General features: G+C 47.9%; 1 protein-coding gene across 15 annotated transcripts in view; it reads right to left on the reverse strand.

Annotated features, from left to right (window-relative positions):
- The window catches only part of EBF3 (EBF transcription factor 3), a 115,238-nt gene that overhangs the window by 92,643 nt on the left and 923 nt on the right, over positions 1 to 21,672 (reverse strand). For all 15 annotated transcript variants that reach the window (XM_068549106.1, XM_068549102.1, XM_068549098.1 and 12 more), the window contains exons 4-6: positions 20,935 to 20,990; positions 17,743 to 17,816; positions 16,051 to 16,119 (exon numbers count right to left, since the gene is read on the reverse strand). In XM_068549106.1, coding sequence (XP_068405207.1) covers positions 16,051 to 16,119; positions 17,743 to 17,816; positions 20,935 to 20,990 — 199 coding nt within the window. The remainder of the gene's footprint in view (positions 1 to 16,050; positions 16,120 to 17,742; positions 17,817 to 20,934; positions 20,991 to 21,672) is intronic.

A 21,672-nucleotide genomic window follows, 5' to 3' on the forward strand; every position in this document is an offset into this window, starting at 1 on the left:
GCCTGGGTTCGAATCCTGCTGCACCCCTTCCCAGCTCAGTGACCTCAGATGGGCCCCTTAGTGTCCCCAAGTCTGAGTGAGGAAATTACAGTATTTCACAGGATCAGGGCAGTGGCCGGCATATCTTGTGAACAGCCCTGACTTTACACTTAGGAAACATGAGTGGCTATTGTCAGCTTGGTTGTGACACCATCGTGATTTGTCACGACGGGGCCGCTATCCCCATACTCCTCCTCCTCACACCCGCTGAGACGTGGCGGGGTGGGCAGAGGGCGGGGAGACAGCCTCGCCCCCTCCTGCTGGCACCCCGAAAGTCCTCCAGGCCTGAGGAAGAGCCACGGGGAGTCGGGCCCAGGCTATGCGAGGAGCACCTACCCGCGAGGCCGATCGCCAGGGCCGCCTTCGAGGCCCGACTCTGGCTCCTCCCCGCCAGGGGCGCCCGCGACAGGCCACAGCGAGCCGGCCAAGGCGGTACAACCAGGCGGACCTGGGGCCCTGGGTCCGGGGCTGCCGCAGCGGGAGGTAGGCCCCGTCCACATGGCCGGGAACGAGCCTTCTGCTTCCCGGGACCCCTCTTGGAAACTGGGTGACAACGTACAGAAATATGGACGCATTTTAAATCAGGAAAGTAAAACATCCTACCTTGATAGGTAGGTCGAGGCGAGGTTAAGTCAGCACTAATTCGGCTGCTGGCCTGCTGGCGGGCATCAGGCCGGTGGCATGAAAGGACCCTGTGGCAGCTTAGGGAGATTTAGCGGGAGTATCAGCTTACAGGGCAGCCGGTGATGTCAGGAGGCCAGGGTGGGGCTCGGGGGCCCCCCCGCTCAGAAGCAGGAGGCATGAAAGCCCAAGAACTCATGGAAGGAGCAGCACACACTCCTGTCCCAGCTCAGCAGGTACACTTGGGCTGCCAGGCTGCCCTTCCCGAGGCCTGCGGGGGGCCATGGGCTGGGCCCTCCTTTCCAGGAAACCCATCACCCAGGAATGGCACCCAGACCTGGGCTGGAGGAGAGGTGCTGGGGCCACAGAGTTGCAGGAGAGGTGGCTCGGGTCCACAGTCACGGGGCCCTTGGGATGCAGTGTGTGACACGGGCTCCAGGGTCTCAGAAAGCGGGAGGTGGGAGGGCTTTCCTTGTCCAAAGGGCTAGGCCCTCCTGATGGTGATGGCCGTGCGTGCAGGTAGCGGAGGAGCAGGGAAAGAGGCGGAAGAGGTGAGCAGGACTCCACCTCGGAGGGACGCCACAGGGAGGAGCCACGTGGACACGGCAACCCTCGGAGGAACCTGACCCCGGAGGTGACAGGGTCAGGCTGCCCTCTGGAAGGAGTCCTGGAAGCGGACCGGACCTGGGTGGAAGCACCAACAAGAGGCTCTGCAGAAGTCCAGCTTCCCATGGAGGAGAGCACACACCGGCTGCGGCACCCATGGCCGGGCGCAGGGTAGGGTCCCCATCCAGATGGGGGGTGGGGTGGGCGGGGAGCGGGAGGAGCTCATCAGGCAGACGCACGAGCACCTGGCAGCGGCACGGCCACCAACGCGGACACAGCGGTCCCAGCCCAGCTCCCAGCCCTCACGTCCCTCCAGCTGCAAGACAAACGCCCACATCGTCAGGGGAGCCTGGCCGCCCACCTGAGGCACACGGGCCTCCGGCTGCTAACTATAGGTCCCTGTGCGCCAACCGCTTTTCATTTACAACAGGTTCAGGAAGACAAAACTGTGGTTGTATCTGGGGGATGCGTGTCTCTGCGGATGTTGAGTGATTTTAGAATGTCTTCCTGACGGGGAAACGGCTGGGTGGCCCAGGACTCTCTTTGCTCTGGTGATGTCTATCCCAGGACAGCAATATAAGACGCATTAACAAAAATAACCGTCCCCCGAAATCACAAAAACAGAAAAGGTATTTAGCACTGACGCTGTGGGAGGGGGTGGCTTTTAGTTAGGTATCTTCCAAACAAAAGAAAACAAATCTAAGCGTCCCCATGTCCACTCTCCCAGGGCTCCCAGCCACCATGTGCCTGAAAGGACAGCCTTCATACCACACGAAAGTGACAGGCACCTCAGAACCCTGGACCTGCCAGGTGAAGCTGACCTGCAAAGCAGACAATTCAGGCCCTGTGGGGATGGGGGAATGGGGATCTGCCTCATCCAAACAGGGAGCATTCCAGAGACAGGAGCTCTGCTTTTTAATGCGTGTAACGATAACATTTATTTCTTCTATGTAACACTTCCGGTTTGCAGATCTGGCGACTGCATTTAAATCTATCATCGACAAGATCTTATTTTTAAATGCACTCAGTGGAAAATCGTATTAAGTATTTGCAACGGATTTTAGAAGACCAAAACGGCCATTCCTTGCATGCAAATTTAACCGGGGGTGAGGAGAAGCCATTTTTTGTGCAGAACGCTCAGGTAACAGGCGTCCGCCCTGAAGCCAGTCACCTCGGTGCTCCTTTGACACTGGCCACACGTATCGACATGAGTTCAGTGGACCTCAGAGCAAGATACGTTCTAATTTAGGGTATTTACTTATTTATTGCTTTCTAATGGACGTTTTCTTCCACATTCTCAAAGAACGGCTGCAGAGAAGACAGGTTTCTGTCCTCCGTTCTCAACTGCTCCGCCTGCCTGATGGGAAGTGACTATAAACTCCCCTGGCTGCACAAAAAGCCAACTATTTCTTCCACACAAACAAGGCCAGTCAGGGTGTCTGCACGCTGCCAGGCGGCTCTTCATTACAGCCGTGCCTGACCCGGCATTCCCAGTTGGAGGGGATTCCAGCGGCTCTCCACAGACAAATAAACAGCAAATACTTACAGGGGACAGCCTTGTAGAACTGATTCCTTAATCAACAGTTAAAGAAGCAAATTGGATTTGCCCTATCACAAAAGAAAAAAAAAATGAATTCCAGATTGTCGTTTTTGTCTTAAGTACAAGAAGGTTGTCTTATAGGCTTGGCTGGATAATTTCATTTTAAAAGTATAGCTAAAATTTGACATCCCTGGGGATTTGTGGTTTTCTCCATCATTATATAACTGTAAACTTCTGGATGTTAGCGATTGGATAATTTCTTGCAGCTGGACCTGGCCTCCAGCGCCCTTGGCCGTTCAGGATGAGCGCCAACGGCTGGCCAGCGTTACCAGTCGGGCTTGGGAACAAGGCGAGTCCCCAGCACGCGTATCCAGAGTTTTCGTGTGCGAGACTTTTCTTATTGATTTTCCCAAATACAGGTTCTTCTCTCTCTGCTCTCAGTCAAAGGAATGGTTAGAAATGCTCTGGACAGGCTGTCTCTATGCTAGCGAGTGAAACACAACAGAAACACACACGCAGTCTCTTTTTAAGGCTTTGGGGTTGGATTCTGTCGAGCAGTTTTTCCGTGACGAGTTCTCTGGGACCATATGTTCGCACGACATTATGGAGGGAAGCTGGCCTCCAGCACAGGACAGGCCTGGGCTAGCAGACCCAGTCAAAACTGTAAAACGCTCCGTGAAACCGTGGTAAGCAAGGTGCAGCGTGAGTCTCCATGGGTGAAATATGCCCCCCACCCCGACTCTCCCACCCTGCGCATGATTTCTGAGTTGATTAACATTTCATTTCTAGTGTTATGTTATTACAGCCTTTATGTTTTAATCCATTTTTCACAGCGTGGGAAAAGAAAAATATCACTATTCTAGTAATCAAGTTATTCCTGTAAAATCCTAAATAAAATGAGAAGTTTATTAAAGATATTTATCTCATACAACAAGAATAAAATCAATTTGCACCGCCGGTCCAGCATCCCGTTACAATAACATTAAAATATACTGTTTATTTGCGGGAGGGGCCATGCCTCTTTTCAGATTGGTCAGTGAGGAGAGGACCAGAGTGCACTTCGTTCAGAAGAGCGGCCTGGCAGCTGGACGCGGAGGAGAGCATTTTTATTGTTAATCAATGCCAATCAATTCTGAGCCTTGATGTTAAATAGGGATCAATACCACTGGCTGCAGATGAGATCTGATTTCAATTGGTGAGCAAACCTGCAGAAGTTTTTAATCATCAGGTAAATCAAGACCTGGAACATAAGTCAGATGAATTAATATAGGCCGTGCAGGGCCTCTCCTGCCACTGATCCAGCACAAGGAAATTTCTGTCATATTTCATTATCACTCTTAGGGCAAGCTGAAGGCAACGTTTGGGGAGCATTTTCTGAGTGGGAGCTGGAGCGCCCCTCACACCGCACAGCCATCCCTCCTGCAACTGCAGGCCGCCGGTCCACCGAGTATAGTTATACGTATGCCCCATGAATCTCATTTTATGCGATTAAGATCCATAAAAATTCAATAGCTTTTCTTCTGCAATTCACATTTTACCTGGTGAAATATCATAAGAATTTCATTATCTTTGCAGCTGTTGCCTAGGATCAAGCAAAGGTTATTATCCTCTTCGAAAACACTATAGAATATGTACGAAAATGTCAGGAGAACTGGGCATTTAAAGCTTGATTTTTTAAAAGAAAAACACTGTCTGAAGTTTAGAATAAACTGTACTTGACATTTATGGACCATGATGCATTTCTCGGTAAACTGATTTTGCAAGGAAATTCTTTGAATTCAACTCTGTGGCTGGATTGTAAAAGGAAAAGGAAAAATGGGGAGGGTTGGGGGGGGGGCTTGCCGGAGGTGGAGGAAGAGGCGAGAAAGTGGGGGGAGATGGCAAAGCAATTCAAAACCAAAGTGCCCCCCACGCCTATCCCCCCGGCACGTCAGCCTGTATAGGATTTCGTAACCTTTCAGATAACCATCACGGGGAAGATAACTTGGGAGAACCCTAACCGACTGCCAGGGCCTAATCCTATGGATCATTCAGGCCCGTTTAAAGCATTTGAAGAAAAATGGCCAGTGCAAAGAAGGTGATTGATCAGAAAGCTCTGTAAATCACGCGGATTCGGCACGGTTCTCGGCCTCCACTGCTAGGGTTCCATCTAGGATGATAAATTAGCATTAGATGGGACCTAATGAGTTTACTAAACATTTGGGATTTGTGCTAATAAACTGGCTGGCTGTGAACGAGCAGAAGCGATGAGCAATCCCGGGGCTCCCTCTTATCTCTGTACATGACAGTTAAACCACGCTTCCAATCTGCGATCAATTCATCATCCGACACCATTGTACATTCTTCACAAAAAGATAATTACTGCTTCCCTGGATCAGAACACTCATATTTCCTTGGAATTGCAGGTCTTGATAGCAGGCACTGTCACCACCTCCTCCGAGCCCCACTATACAGCTCTATTTATGATCATTATTTTCGCCTAAACAAGCCTTTTTCCTCAACTTGATAACGAAACCTGCTATGATGAGAAGGGAACAGTTAAGGCATTGTTTCCTCTGTAGAGTGCTTTTACGTTTAGTGGAGGCCGCTGACAAATATTTTATTCAGGGCATTAGTAAAAGTTTCCGCTCGTTAGAAGATATCGCTTCCATTTCCTTCAAAAAAAAAAAAAAAAAAAATCCTGTTCCCGGCTCCGATTTGTTCAAAAACAGAAAAGGGGCAAGAGTAAAGCAAGTAGTGTAACAGAGAATAAATCAAAACGTGATTAAAAAGACCGGAGTGGTTTTCAAATCACATGCCCCTGGCTTTGCTGCCTTCAGACCCTCCGTCCCTGCCTTGCGCGGGTCTGCCCTGCCGACTGGTCAACTCTGTTTGACCCCCAGCGCACGCAATAAATTACCATAACACACAACTCTGAAACAATGTAAATTAGTTACTGCTCACAGTCTAATAAATGGGAACAAATGTGTTTGGGGCTGGAGTGGGGTTCTGGATGCTATAATTGCTGGGAGTAATTATAATGGGGTCTTAGGAAATACAAGCAGCAGTCACTTGTCATGACAAATACCCCTGGCCCAGCAAATGTGCTTCTGACCGCAAGACTTGTAACAGCCAATTTTTTTTTCCTTAAAGTTAAAATATACTTGGAGACCTTGCTTTTATTCACGATCACGTCTGAAAGCCTTTTTAAAACTATAAAGCGTATCTCTGTGTCATATTATTCAGAACCAGGGCAAGTTTATTTTTACTGTAAAGCTTTTCTTAGATTGCCATTGCGTGCTACAGACTCCGTGAGAGCAGTGAGTCCAACACAAAAGCCTGGGTGACCAGCAGAAGAGGGAGAGAATCGGTCATTTGTCGGGGCAGTGGGAGACAGCAGGATCTACTTCTGAGCCACACAAAGGCACACCTCTGGATGGGAAACGTAGCTGTTTATTAACCTGCATAACTCATTTATTTGTTCAAAGTAATGATCTTTGGGGAAAGGGCTGTTATATTTAGAACCCGCTTGTCAAATTTAATAAATGATAGTTATTGCCATTTTTTCCCCCCCGAAAGCACTTTCCCAGAGCCTTCCCACCTTTCCCTGGGGCCCCCACTGGCCAAGGACCAATGGGCAGCCCACGTCTCAGTAACTGATGGCCGCTGCCCGGATCCGGCCCATGACCTCGGATGGTGGGGATGAGCATATCACGTCTGATCCAATCCCCCACTTATTTCCTGACCCAATCTTCCTGATGTCAGAGGACGAATCGCTTCATTGAGAAAATGGAAATGGACGGGGAGCTCCCTTTGGCAACATTTCCAATAACCAAATATCAGGAAGGAGAGACACAGAGAGGCTGCCGGGACCACCCCATCCCCGCACGCTGATCTGATTTACAAACCTTTCCTAATGTGAAACAAATGCTGTGGGTGTGAATTCATACTTAACCATAAAAACCCTTGCATTACTCTGTCTCGTATTAAATACCACATATAACTCTCAGCAGGTTTTATGTTGTGTTTTACGGTCAGCAATGGCTAAGGCTGGCCTAACATTTTGTTTGGCAATTAGGAAAATTTGTAGTTTAATTTATTAAACCAAAAAAGCCAACAACTACACTCAATGCCGAATTCATTCCGTTTTTATGCACATTTGCCTTCCCAATAATTTAATCATTCTCCTTTTATGGCCTACGCTATTTAAATATCCCCAAAAAGTATTATTTAGGGGGAAAAAACCTGAAAATAAGCAAAACTGAGTCATGCCACTTAAATAAATTCTTGGTGACAAGTTTAAATGTTTTCATTGCTTTGCAAAGGAGTCAACTGCTTTTTTTTTTTTTTTTTTTTTTTAATGAGGTGGGACATGTAAACTTCCAAAATCTCAAGAACCCCACAAACAACATCTAAACATCACTATGTACTTCCATGAGCTCAGGAGTATAGGAATTTATCACAAAAAATGCCAGGACATTAAATGAAAGGAAAAATATTGTCCAGAAACCTTTAAGAAGAAAAAAAAAAAAAAATGAAATCCAGAAAGTATTACAGTGGCTATGAGGCCACAAAAACACACAGAGGACACTTAAATGTATATTTCTAAATGAAAGAAGCCAGTCTGAAAAGGCTACATACTGCGCGATTCCAACCATATGACTTTCTGGAAAAGGTAAAACTATGGACACATTAAAAAGATCAGTGGTTGCCACAGGGTAGGGGACGGGAGGGATGAAGAGCCAGAGCACAGAAGATTTTTAGGGCAGGGAAAGAAACTATTCTGTAGGACACTATAATGGCAGATACATGTCACCATACATTTGCCAAAACTCACAGGATATACAACACCCAGAGTAAACCCTAATGTAAAGTATGGACTTTAGTTAATTATAATGTATCAACGTTGGCTCACCCATTGTAGCAATGCACCTCACTAATGTGCAAGATGGTACCGAGAGGGAAAAGGAGGGGGTGTTAATATGGGGACTCCAATTTCTGCTCATGTTTCTGTAAACCTAAAGCTGTTCTCAAAAATAAAGTCTATTAATTTTTCTAAAAATACTGTCAGAGCACTTCGGAATCTACATCAAATGCAGAGGAAGAAATGCCAGGTTGGGGTGGACTGTCCCTGGGGCAGGTGTGACTTCAGTGTCCCTGCCCGATGGCCACCCGCCTGTGTCTCCCAGGCTTTCCTCCTGGCCATGGGATGTCATTCTACAGAGCCTGGACATGTGGTCCCCAGGCATGACACCTTGGAAAGGATACCGGCATGAACCTGTCAGAATAGCGCCTGCAGGCCACACCCCCTGATGCTGAAGGTCTTAGAAAACTTAGGGGACCCTCAAGGAGGAACCCCCTCCTCAACAGGACTGGAGGGGAGCACTCCCGACCCCTCCCCCCTGCCAAGTGGCTCTGCAGGGTGTTAATTTAAACTAAAAGGGGGCGCCCTGCCCCCTTGGGCCTTCTGCGCAGGCCCTGTCTCAGCCCAGAGTCGGGGCGGCCTGGCTGCACTGCCCCCACGTGCACGCCCTGGGAAGCGGGCTGCCCGCGCGCCCGTAATCGAATCCCACGCTTGTGCTGCACAGATGTCACCCTCAGATGGCCCCGGACCTGGCACGGGCTCCAGCCCCTCCATCACGTCCAGATTGGCCATTTCTGCGAAAGCTTTCTAGTTCAGTGAAAACCCCCAGCAAGGGTGAGGTCGTGCGGTTTTGTCTGACACCACTGTTGAAACCCTCTCCTTCGGACGGCGGGCTTCGATGGTCAAGGTTGGTCTTTCCGCCCTTTGGAAATTCGTCGTCGCGAGGGCACACGTTTTTAGGGTCTTAAACACTGCCCAAGTTTCTGTCTTTTTTTAACATGGCACCCTGCCCCCAACTGCCTTCTGCTGAGAGAGAGGGAATGGGAAAATCCAGGCGACCAGGGAGGCGGGGAGGGGAGGGGCGCGGCCGGAGCTGCCTGTCTGGGCGAGCGCTTGGCCCCCTCCCCAGATGTGTGAGCTGAGCGGCCCGCTCCGCTCCGCGGCCAGCAGAGACTCTCTGGAGCCGACTCCTTCCGCCAGCGGGGCCTGGGCTCTGGGTCCTACAACAACACCACTGGAGCCCCTTCCTTTCCGTACATGTTAAACTCATTTCCTAGTGAATTACTGGGAGAGCCAGGCGCTGCCCCCGCCGCTGTGCTCAGAGGATGCACTCCATCCACTCTGGCACCGCGGGCCAGCGTGCATTTTGAGCATTTTCTAGCTGAGCAACTTCCAGCGAAGGAATTACAGAGGGATATTTTTCATTTGTTTTGTTTTTAAAGGGAAGGGGAAATGAGTGATTCAGAAACAACCAAAATAAGAGCTTCCCTATTACCACCCCTCCCCACCCCACCCCGCCCCCCCGCAGCGCTCTTCATGGAATTGTTTGCAACTTCATAGCATTTATTACGTTGGCAGATATTACTGACCCCTCTGAAGCAACAGTTCTGAAAACAGTTTTCTCAAGCTTCTACAATCTAATGAACGCTAGTTACCCCCAAGTCTAAGAAGCTTATAAAATACAACCAAGAAAACCCAGAACACATAAAATTCCTCCGCTTATTTTTCTAAATTACAGCCATATTTTTATTTTAAAGCATTAATAATACCAGCATAATGTCTCACTATATAGAGTTTTGACCACAAACATTTTTGGGAGATTTGCTCTGAAGATAAACAAACAAGAGGAGCTTGTGTTCCGGCAAGCTGACGGAGTGAATGGTTTTCATTTTCCCCGAGTGTGAGCTCCAGAAGCTTTGCCAAGTACAGGTTAAGCTCCTCGAGTTTTCACTTCCTGTACCCCGACCTGTCAATCACTTCCTGTCTGCAACGACAATTTCCATCATTAGAGCCGGGGATTTTTATCTCCTGCAACGGGACTCCCGTTGCCACCGTTAGTCTGAATTCTGATAAATTATTCACCATCTTTGAAAAGTAACCGAAAATTACACCGTCCACGTGCACCACCGCTCTGCAGCCAGGGTCCCCATCCTCCTGGTGTGCCTCCAAGTGCTCTGACGAGGCCAGCTTCTCCTGCTTTCTTCGGCGGCTCGAGAAGGCCTCTGGCCAGCCCCAATTATCTTCTGGTGCACAGAGAGTAATTATTTGCTTCCTGTAAGCATGCGTAACAGAACCCGGAGTTTGGACGGCTTTCCATAAGGTAATCCAATTCATCCAAGCCATCCTAACACAATTACAGGCACTGGCAATATCTTTGCTTTTCACCTGATAAGGCTGCCGCAGAGGCGCGGGATGGCTTGCGTCAACATACCTCCCGGACTATAGCTTCTGACAGCCCCCCGTTCGGCCCCTCCCCTCACCCCCCTGCATGTGCCTACCCAGCAGCATGCCGCTCGCGGGCTCCTGTGCACGGCAGCTCCGAGGAGGCTTCTCCCTTGCACAGGCGGACGAGCATCAGAGCTGTTTCAGAGCGTTCCGGAAGTCATGATGGGTGTGTGGCTGGTTCTAAAACCCGTCCTTCGACGGGCCTGGCCGTGGAGTCCTCAGCCAGGCCAGGCGGCCGTAAATCTCTGCAGGCCTCCCGGGCCTAGACCAGAGATGCAGGCGCTGGGCCTGGCGGTGGCTCTGCGTGGCCGGGGCCGGCGACTGCACGCTGGCATACGGTGGCGGGCAGCCTCAGACTTAGCGTGTGTGATGTCAACTCTCTAATCCCGGGGCTTCCAGGGAGAAAATATACAAAGTGGAGACTGTTTCTGGTGTCTCCCCGTTGAAATGAAAGCATGTCATTGTGGCTCAATAATGCGGCTCTTCCTTTTCTGTTTATTTTCAGGAGTTTATGGGGGAAAAAAATGTTTAAAGGATGAATGAGCACGCTGAACTTTTTGCCTCTCTCCCCTGGTGTGCCAGGGAATAAAACAGCCATTCACACCTGAGCACGGAGAAGCCAAATGGGGCCAGTGCCAGGCAAAATCAGATTCTTTGTAGCCACATCCATTCATCCAAAGTGTGCTTTCACGTTGCCAAATTTCTAGCTAATATTTTCCCTGCGCTGAAGCCCCAATGTATTAAAACAGATCCTGAACCAAAGAGCGTCTCAAACACACAGCCAACACCCAGAGAAAGACTCGGGGATCCCAGGCCTGTTGGCTGATAATTATATTCACCTCTTCCAGAAAACCGAGAAGGAGAAATTAACACCAAACTATACTGTTTTCATTGCGTTATGCAGATGAAATGACAAGTTGTCGTTTAAGAAGTTAATAAACAGTCTCCGTTTTGCAGGTTATCCAAATGCTACTGAAGAGAAAACCTTGGATCCCTAAATGATGTGTAATTAAAATTATTTTTAAAATCCTCCTTGACAGGCCGGGGCTTAGCCAAAATGTAAATGACATTAAAGAAGACAATGAATTTAATTTTATTTAATGTCCCTTTTTGCAGATCCTCATTTACATAGCATTTTTAACAAAAGCGTTGACCTTATAAATGCTGGCATTTGTACAGCTCCCTCGGAGTTGGATTTAATCACGCTCGTGCAAAGCCATGAGGGAGGGAGCCTTAAGTTCTCTGCTTGGAGAGGGAGAAGGAATAAAAACATTGGGACTGGCCAAATGTTTATCCTCCCCGCTTCTGAAAACAACCTGACAAGAAGATGTAAGGGGCTAGGGAATAACCCGGTGCTGTTTGTAAGGCTTGGTAATAATCATACATAATCGTTTGGAAATATAGCTAATAAAAAATATAATGAGTGTTCAGCAAAATCGGCATTAGGCCCAAATTACATGATATTAATACTTGAACAGGTGCAGAAAGGCGCTTTAAATGAGGTAAATGAATAAAATGTCCCAGAGCACAACTGTGTGTGCTGACAAAAAGTCAATGCCATGAATAATTCAGTGAGGACGACTGCCAGCAAAGGTCGGCTCTCTTTGACCTTTGTGACAGGAAGTGAAAGGAAACACTGTTGACTAAAAAAAAAAAAAAAAAAAAAAAGAAAGAAAGAAAGAAAATCTCCAATCGGTCTTCAGCTACCGTTCTGCAATCACTTTAAAGGTGTAAACTTAAAACTCGTAAATGAATCAAAGGAAGGCTCTGGAGGGCTGGTGGATGGAGGGGGAGTTAAAACTGTGGATAGTTAGCGCATCTGACTCAAGACCATGTGAAATCGCAGACAATGAGAGGTTAAGTCAATAATATTTTTCTACAACCCAATGTCAATTATGTATAAAAAATCTGAGGTCAGCTGAAAAGTATTTTCAGAGCCCACAGGGTTGAAATTTTGTAACAGCTGTTAAATATGACAAAACTCCCTCCTCCCCCCCAAACTAAAGCTATTCCAAACTCTGTATGAAAGAAAATGGGATAAACAGATGTCTGGCTTCCAGACAGGAAAGTAGGACAGACTTGGAATGATAAGTCTCCCAAACTCTATAGACCCACGCCAGATTTACTGGGGAGGGGGCACTGCCTGCCACAGAGATGCCAGCAAGTAGGGCGCCTGAGACGGGGCCATCTGGAACCGCCCCGCCGAGCACGCCCCCGGCACGGCCCGGAGCACACAGTGTGTGACCCGGCCCCTCTGGACGGTCACACCGCCCGGCTCCTGCCACCTCCCCGATCGGCCTTTCCACTTTGCAACAGTTGGACCTGTACCTCTGGTCCACTGAGGGCCAGCACGGAAGGGGAGGTAAGAACGTGGACCCTCCTGGGTGCTTCCCGAGGCCCGGGAAACACCAGGATGGCAGAGTGTGGCTTTGGTTTAGCAGCTACACCAACATCCTGTAATCATTTACAGCCCTTGGAATGTACGGGTGAAACAGGAGAGATTTATCTGTTCATAGTTGGGATATGTGGACAATGGGTGTTCCTAATGAAGACCATCTGCTTTTGTGTTTTCCCAGAAAACATTATTCCATGAGGAAAATGATACTCCCATCCTTTTCAGCAATACTCTAAAAATTTATGTGTGTATATATATTTGTGCATGTATACACAACACACATAAACATGGGGACGCATGCATGAGTGTGTACACACACATATATACATGTATGTGGGTGTGTGCATGGGTGTACACACACGTATATATGTGTGGGGGGTGTGCAAGCACACACACACGCACACACACACACATGCCTTTCCCCTCCCTGCATCTGGCTCTCTGCATCTCACCACCATCTACCATAGATGCTTGTTTCTGCAGCATCCCTTTACCGACCACGATTTTTCCTTTACAGTGCTATGTTTCTCCTTTACCCCATTAGTTATATTATTCTAAATATGCCACAGTATAATTATATTTGGGAAACTATAAAAAAGGCACTGCTTCGTCAAGAAGAAAACAGTTAACGTAAGTGAAACCTTCACCGTAAATTATAAGGGTTTTGTAATGCAAAATATCCTCCCTTTTCCCCCCTCTTTTTTACAGAGAGGTCTTCCATGCTGTTCGTGAGTACTTAATGCTTCTGAAAGATAACTAAACTGAATTGTGTAATTAATTGACTTAAGGCATCAGAGTCTATAGAATGTGATTTCCCTGCCAGAGCAGGGAGCCTACCTCTCTGCTCTCGTAACACAGAAAAGCAGTCTCAGCGTGCCAGAAGAGGCTCGGTGTGGGTTAGAACAAATGTGGGCCCATTGATCTCAATTCAGGTTGGAATTATTGGTTTATATCCTCAGGACAAATATTCCTTATCTGGTCAGAACCTGCTAAATGTATCCAAAGGCCACAAGGAGCCGGCAAAGCACATTGTATATAATTCTTTTTTAAGCCAACTAACCAAGTGATGACATTGCTGATGGGGACCTGTAGACTGACTCACCGATTTGATGGGATATTTTATTCTGCAATACTCAAGAGGAAACACGGGCTAGAAACTCAACGTAAGCAACTAATTTTAGGAGGCAACACACACGCCACAGAAATGATTATCATTATGAAACTGAAACACATCTCAGTTGCGAAAGACTCCATTACTCTGAAGATATTCCCCTCCTATCGGTATTTTTCTTCCTCTGATTAACACAACTTGCCCTAGTGAACACTAAACTCTTCATTTTTTCCCCTAGAAATATGCCTTAAACTGGAGACTGTGCCAACACTGCAGTCATTTCACAAAGATTTACATCAAGCAACAAAACGCAAATAGTATTTGTCATGATGAGTGACAGCTCTCTTAAGAATGCTAAAAACGTACATTCTATTTGTCATTACATAAAACTATCCTTACCTTAAAATCCCTAGCATGGAAGGTGATTAAAATTCCTATAAAATTGTCATATCTTTGAATTTAGAAGCAGAGCAGATTTTTCATCAATAATTAAGACCTCCAAAGCATTTATGCCTAGCGTAAATGGAGCTGCAATCCTCCTTATTCAAATAAACTTGGTAAACCCATTAACCAAATGTTTTTACATTTTTCACCTCCTCTCATGCTTCTAGAATATCAAATGATCACATACTTCTCTTGGGTTAGAGAGGTATCAGTAATCTCAGCACATATTTCAATTAACCAAACATAAGAGAACATTCACTCAGACAAGAATTAAAGAGTACATTTCTGCATATCTAAGGAAGATGTTTCCCATCATGTGATTAAAAAATAGTATTAAAAGTTATTCAGTATCAACAGTCAGTAACTGATTGAATGTCACACAAACCAAAAGTGATTTTGAAGGGAACACAGAGCATCCAAAATGTTAGTTGAATCAACACGGCTACTTCATTACTGTGCCATGCTAAAAACCTCATGATTTAAAAACAAGTCATCTTTTTAAATGTAAAAATAGCACAAATTGAAGACAACTCAAAAGATGAAACACTTTACCATCCCGTATCAGGAGCACACGTGCACTGCCTTTTCAAGCATCTCACACTCAGACAAGATTCCAATAGCCGCTCAAACACTTTTAGCCATTCAAAAAAATAAAATAAATTCAGTTACAAGACAACACTCCAAGGCCACATAATTTCCACAGCCACAACACTAAAGACAAATATAATTATATTGATTTTTGTAGTTCGAGTCCTATACAGTGTTGAACTTGTTCTCAATTGCCTGAGTGACGGCCACAACTGGTCAACCCTATTTGATTACTAATAAGAGAGCTGTCCCTTCTGTCAGATACGGAACATTCTCCACTAAGCAAACAGCTATTCCAGCTAGTTAAACATTAGCATTGCTCTCCACTGGTGGCGCATATTTCTTTAGGCTTAACTCATAGAGAGTTTTCCGGGTTTAATTTTTCAGACACTGGACAGCAAAGTTCATGATCAAAAGATAACTTTGTAATGAAAGCTGCTGAAATTCAACCCCTCTTCAAAACAGTCTGAACCTCTGCTTCACAAAACTGGTGTCATATGTACACATCTAACATTTTTATTCAACTTGGGTACCAATTTCAAAATCTGCAGTCAATCACACACTGGGCCTTTTGCTGTTACCCATTGTTGGGAAGAAAGAAACCCTCCTGTCCCCCAGGTCACTGAAACCCCAGCGATGTGGGTGAGTGCTGGGAGAGGAGGGTGGTGGTGTTTCTGTTGTTTCTCCTAAAGCAACGCCAAATGCACGCTCGCGCTATTAGGACTGATGATTAGGATCTTAAAAGGATGCCACGCTGCCCAAGGAAGATGATAAGTAGCAAGATGAAGGGCAGCAAATGTAAAGAATGCACACAGCTCATCTAGTTATGGAAATTAATGTTGGAAAATGTAACCAGCAGGTGTAATTAGTTTCAATTATAACAACTTTGGTTTGTTGGTTACATATTTGCTACTTGACATAAAACGACAGCCACAATTGGAAAAAAATTAGGAGACATTTTGCAACTAATTGAGAGCAGATTAAATTCATTCTAACACTGGGCAACAATTACAACAGGAACACCACCCAAGTCTCGACTTCGGCTATCATCCGAGATAAAAATAATGCAAAAATGAAATACTTGTTAACAAATTAGCAAAAAGCATTTTATGACATATCTCTGGGTTTAAAGCCAGAAAGTCTCTAGGCATAAAGTGCTCCTCACAGTGAGAGCAGTGGCAGATGAAACTGCTTCCCTTGACAACTCGCAAGCAATTACCGAATCCCCACAGAGCGAGCCACCAGGTTTCCAAGTCAACCCACCTGTGCATGATAACACACGCCGACAACAAATGGTGCGACGCACGAGATGAGCTCAACCCCAGACTCAAAAACAAGAAGCAACTGGAACCCAAGCCAGGCCATGGGTTTTGTTGCGGCTGCGGTTTTGTTTTGAAAAATAACGAAGTCATCCTTACCTGTCAATGATCACAGGGTCTGAGGGTGTTTCGTTTCTATTGCCGCAGCTTTTCTTGTCACAGCACCGGCTGTGGAGTAATAGTAAAGAGTGGTTTTAACACACCTTTCATCCTTTCATGCCCAGCTTGTAATTTTTTTTTTTTTTTTGTAGTCTGACAGTAAAAGCGGTCGGAGTCAAGAAAATAAGTTATCCTACCAAAGCGGTTGGCACATTTAAACCCAGCGAGTTCACGTGCTCTGCGGCTCAACTTGGGATGTAACTTTCTACCGGAAGGAGCAAAGTTGAGCAGATCTGTTAATACTAGGAGGGTAACGGAGCTACTATATAAATTGTGATACTAAAATATGGAAAACGTTGTCGGTGTTTGTCTTTGCAATGAACTGAGGAGAAGGGGAAGCAGGAGGCTTGGGAATAACTTTTCACAGCTTCAGCTTTTGTTTACCTCTAATTGTCAAGCTGTTATTTCTGGAAAAGATGCAAGATGCCACCTTCAACCAATATTTCTTTGGGGCATTTATTAATTATAACCACAAAAGCGTGCATCAATCTATCAGAAACTTCTATTGTTCCTTCTTTAAGCCTACCTTAACTCCGTTATTGAAACTTTAATTAAAGCAGAAATGAAACAAAAATGTTATGCTTCTTGCATTTTAAAAAAGCATACTTGTATAATGGTTACATGTCTAAATTAGCTAAATTAACACCATATGGTAGGCAAAGTATATAAAGCCTTTTAAAGCTGACAGCTAAAGTGATTAAAGAAAGTCTACAGTCTTCCACTTAGAGCTTAAATCACATCTGTGCGCTTTCTATGTTAATTGCAGTACATGCAGAAGTGGATAATAAAGAAATTCCACTTTATTGGTTGTAATTTATATTTATTACCTGATATGAGAAAAAGTCAGCTTTTGTATATTAGTGCTGTAACAATATGTCTGCTCAGAAATGGCATTTAGGCAATAGGCATCGCAGCCAGGCAAAGTATGCCCCTCAGAGTCTGCGGCCTGCTACTGTAGCCTGCAAGCCTGCAAAGCAGGTCCTTATTATCCCTTGCAACTATATTTCACATGCCGCACATACAAAGTCAATGATGCATTTTTATTTGCCATGTAGGGGTGAAACTCTTGTGGTAGTTAGAAAAAAAAAAAAAAAGCAGGTGGGAAATTGCTCTTCTGACAGAGATCTCAAGTAACGTGCAAGCTATCTAACAACAATATGAACGATGCATCGCTGCTCTGGGGAAGAGGTTACCTGACAGAATCACAATCCAATTCTCACATACACGAGCTCCATAATAAGTACAAAAGAGTTTCCTTTTTATCAATAACAGACAATTGTATATCTCAGGATGCGAGTGCTTGAGAGGGAAGTAGTAAAATGATTCCGCCGGCATCGCGGACAGATGCATCACCCAGGACCTGCTTTCCTTTTTGACTACACAGCAGCGACACGGCCAACATATTAATCCGCTCTGCTGAGCAGCCGGTCGCGTTGATCGTCATCACTGGGGGGGGAATGAGACCCGGCTCCTCGGTGGCCGGCGTGCGGCCGCGGGCCGATTACATTTCAATCGATGCCCTTCCCGAAGCTGGGCGGGGTGGTGGCGCCTGGACGCGGCGTCCTTTGTAGACGCAGCTGGCGCCGAGGCCGCCCGCGCCCCCGCCGCCGTCCGCCCGCGCCCGCCGCTCACCTGCACATGATCTCGTGGGTCAGCAGCACGCGGCACATCTCCGGGTTCTTGTCCTGGCCCTCGTAGACGATGGCCTGCGCGGGCGACAAGCAGAGGCGGGGTTACGCGGCGCCCGCGGCTGTGGCGCCCAGTCGCCCCGGGCGCTGCGGGCCTCGCGGGCGGCAGGTGCACAGCGGGCGAGGGGAGGCGTCCCGGGCCACCGTCCTGGCGGGGTCACCCGGAGCCTGGCTAGGCCAAGGCGGCCTCCTCTCCTGGGCGCCCGCCGGGCCTGCGCGGGGCCTTCTGCCCGGGAGGACGCCGGCCGCGCTCGGGCCGGGGCGAGGGCCGGGAGAGGGAGGCCGAGGCTCCGGCGCAGGGAGCGAGGGCGCGCTGGCACCGACCCCGGCGCCCCTGCTCCCGGCCCCCTTGCTGCCCGCGCCGCCGCCGCCGCCGCCGCCGCCGCCGCCGCCGCCGCCGCCGCCGGGCCGCGTCCTCGGGCTATTGTCTACAGCGAGTTGCAATCGGCGTGTTGCAAAAGGCCGATCAGAACGCTCTAAGTAAGAGTAAAGGAGCGGAGAAGAGCCGCCCAGGCAGCAGTTTGCCTGGTGTCGAGGGCCGCGCCCGCCCTGCCCCGCGCGCTCCCCGGGCTCGGGCAAGTCGGGCGCCCGGCAGCTCCCCGCGTTCCAAGCCCAGGCGCCTGCGTGGGCCGCCCGCCCGGGCCCCGCCGCCGCCCCGAGCCCACGGGGCCGCCCTGAGCGCCCGGCCACGGCCGGGATCCGCACGCGGCGGGCGGTCCCGGGGCCGGGGCGCAGCAGCCGCACGTGGCCGCGCCGGGCCGGGCCTGGCCTGGTGGGCGCCCCGCAGGAGTGCTGGGGGCCCCGGGGCGCCCGGGCCCGCGCGGCCACGTGCTCCTCGCCGGATGATATTTGGAAAGAAAGTGCTAATGGCCAATCTGGTGTTTATTTTTAAACTGCTAACAATGATTTTTCTCGGGTAAAAAGGCAGTGTCTGCGCACACGCTCTGGTGGGTTTTGAGCAGAGGCTCCGCCAGATGGTGCGAAGCCCTAGGTGCGCGCACGACCGCGCTCAGCCCGGCTCCGCAGCCTGGAACCCGGGCCGGGGGGCCGCCCGCGCCTGCCCCACCGCCGGCCTCGCCAAAAAAGAAAGAAAAAAAAAAAAAAAAGGGAAAAAGGCCACTGGGGGAGGGGGAGGGGCGGGAGCCGGGAGCCGCAAGTTCCCCCGCAGAAAATTCCACGGAACGGGGAGGGGAGTCTCCTCTCCAATTCCCACCCCCCCCCGAAAATTATCTGGAAATTACTTCCAACCTCCTCGGGCACTTCTGACACTTTCCTCCACTTCCAGGCGGACAAAAGCCCTTTCTCGGGAAAGCCCGGGGCCGCTCTCTGGGCAGAGGGAAGGGTTCCCGCGAGGCCCTCTCCCACTGCCTCGTTCCCGACCCACTCGGAACCACAGAAGTGATGGGTGTCACCCCAGGCCAACGGGCCGCCTGGGGCTCAGGGCGCGTGGCCGCGGCGGGCACCAGCACTTCTGAGAACGCGGCTTGTCCTCGGATGGATCCCCGTATTTATATTTGATTTATTTTTTATTTTGTAGCACAAACAGAAATCCATAAACTGTCGGTTCAGCGCCATTGACTCTTTGATCAGTTACTGGGCTATTTCTTTCCTTCCCCACCACCCCCCCCCCATCTCCGTCAGTGAGAGGAGATTAAATGCCTTTATTCTCAGCCCCATTTATACTGTAAAGGTACAGGGAAAAATGAACAATAAAAGTGCACTTAAAACGGAAACCTTCTCTATGCAGACACTCAGCACTGCCTGCATCAACCTCTTCGTTAGACTACAGCGATTTCCGAAAACATTTAGCCCTTATATACAAAGGAAATAAAAGCACCCTGTCAACGCGCCTCCCGAGTTCCAGAGGCTTCCCTGAATCCCAGTGAAATAATTACCGAAGGGCACGCCGCCTCCGTCTTTGTCAGAAAGACCGTAGTTTACCTGTCAGATCTGTTTTACTCTAAGAGAAAACCATAGTGTTTTACCACTGCAGACATTAAAATCTAACACGCTTGTTGCCTAGGTAAGGACAAACTTTTTAAAGGGGAAGTAAAATCCGAAAACCAGTTGCCGTGCAGAGAGTGGGAAGCATGCGTGCTGGGCTGCAAGAAGCAGAAAGAGTTCGTTTTTACTTCGCTCACAGTTCTTCAAGTTAGCATCAAAACTGAAGACACTACTTTCATCTCTCGGCGTGAAGCTCAGTTTGGAAGTATATTTTAAATCAATCTGTGCAGAGTGGATTTCACTTAGGCGTGGGATTTGCCCCTCCCCCAACACTACTTTAAGAAAATGGGGGGGGGAAATCTTTAAAACAACTAAACAACAACATACCACCCAACGCAGAACCAGCCAGAGACTGCACAATGTCAAAAAGCAATGAAGCACTTTTCTGCACTTAATCACACGACTGATAGCCAATAGCTATCATCGGAAAAGTTGACCAAGACAGGTTAAATAATTTAATAAGGAACCGCTGGTAATTATGTTATTTACAAGGTATGACAGAGGGTGGAAAGGGATGAGAAGCTACCCCCAGAGCAATGGACGGGTTTGCGTGACCCCTGGAGCTCGGAGTTTGAATTATGGAGATGGGGGGCTGAGAGGTGAAGATGGACTACAGGAGAACAAGGTGACTTTTCACCCCAACACATTGAACTTTTAAATCCAAATAAACGTCTCGTGTTACTAGACCATCACCCTGGAAAGGAGGACAAAATGAGCTAATCATCAAGTCCAACCCAATGGGCTTTGGAAAGGAGTTAGCTGTCTTTGTTATAGAAAAAAAAAAAAAATCAATGAAATGATTCCAAGCAGAGAGAGAAATGTTTAAAAATTTACAAGGGGGGAGACCCTGAGAATTTTGTCAAATATTAATTACCGTAATTGATTAAGACAGAATTTGATTCCAATCACAAGCCACTTAATAAAGCATATATGTCCTGTTCTAATGACAACATAAACTATTTTACCAATCACTTCATTTATTCCAATAAATATGGAATTCTCATGAGCATGTCAAGGACACTAAATGAAAACCAAATACACCAGGTCCGTTCGTCAGTCTCCTAGTCTCTGAAACCCCAGGACAGCCCCAGCTGAGCAGTGAAAACTAGTGTCGAGGCTTAAACTTTCTCACCTGTTTGGTCATTGAATCTATGAGGCGAACATACAGATCCTGTTCCGTTCTGACTCCTGCAAAGAAACAGGGACAGATTCTCATCAGGATTTTAGCAAGGGCACACGGGGGCACAGGAAGTCGGTAACCCAGGACTGCCACCTCCATGATGCAGCAAAAGTTAGGCATGCCCTCTAAAAGGCAGGAAAGAACCCCAATCACTTCTCACTTAAAGTTTTTCTTTTCTTAATTAAGAACCTTAATACTCTTAGGGTTTGCATTTAAAGGTGCAAGAAATGTGCCTGGCTGAGAGCAGGCCTGGTCGCTGCCCCCCGGGTGGGCCACGTGCTGCTTTATGTTTGAAGACAGAAAGCACGAAATGGAAACTAAGTGAGAGCCTGAACTCTTTCTAATGTCTCTCGAGGATTTTTTTAAAATCTCAGTGCACAGGAAGTGAGTTGTGCTCGGTGTACAGAGCTACTACCCCCGTCTCAATAATTAACATGAATCTGCAAAATTGAAAAAAGTCACTTAAAAGTGATGTTCTGCTGGCGCCCCGTATCGATCCCCTTTTTACTTTCTGCTTCGAGCCCGACCGGTTAATCATGTGAAGTGCCATCGACTTATTGATCGTTTATGTTTTGTTTTCCTTCTATGCCATGAGACGATTTCGTGTTTACATCCATGTCATTTTAACCTCAAAATCTTTATGTCCTTTAACCATCGCGGAAAGGGAGAGCGAGCCCGGCGGGGCGGGAA

This window comes from Eschrichtius robustus, chromosome 7 (assembly GCF_028021215.1).
Source record: "Eschrichtius robustus isolate mEscRob2 chromosome 7, mEscRob2.pri, whole genome shotgun sequence".
NCBI lineage: Eukaryota > Metazoa > Chordata > Mammalia > Artiodactyla > Eschrichtiidae > Eschrichtius > Eschrichtius robustus.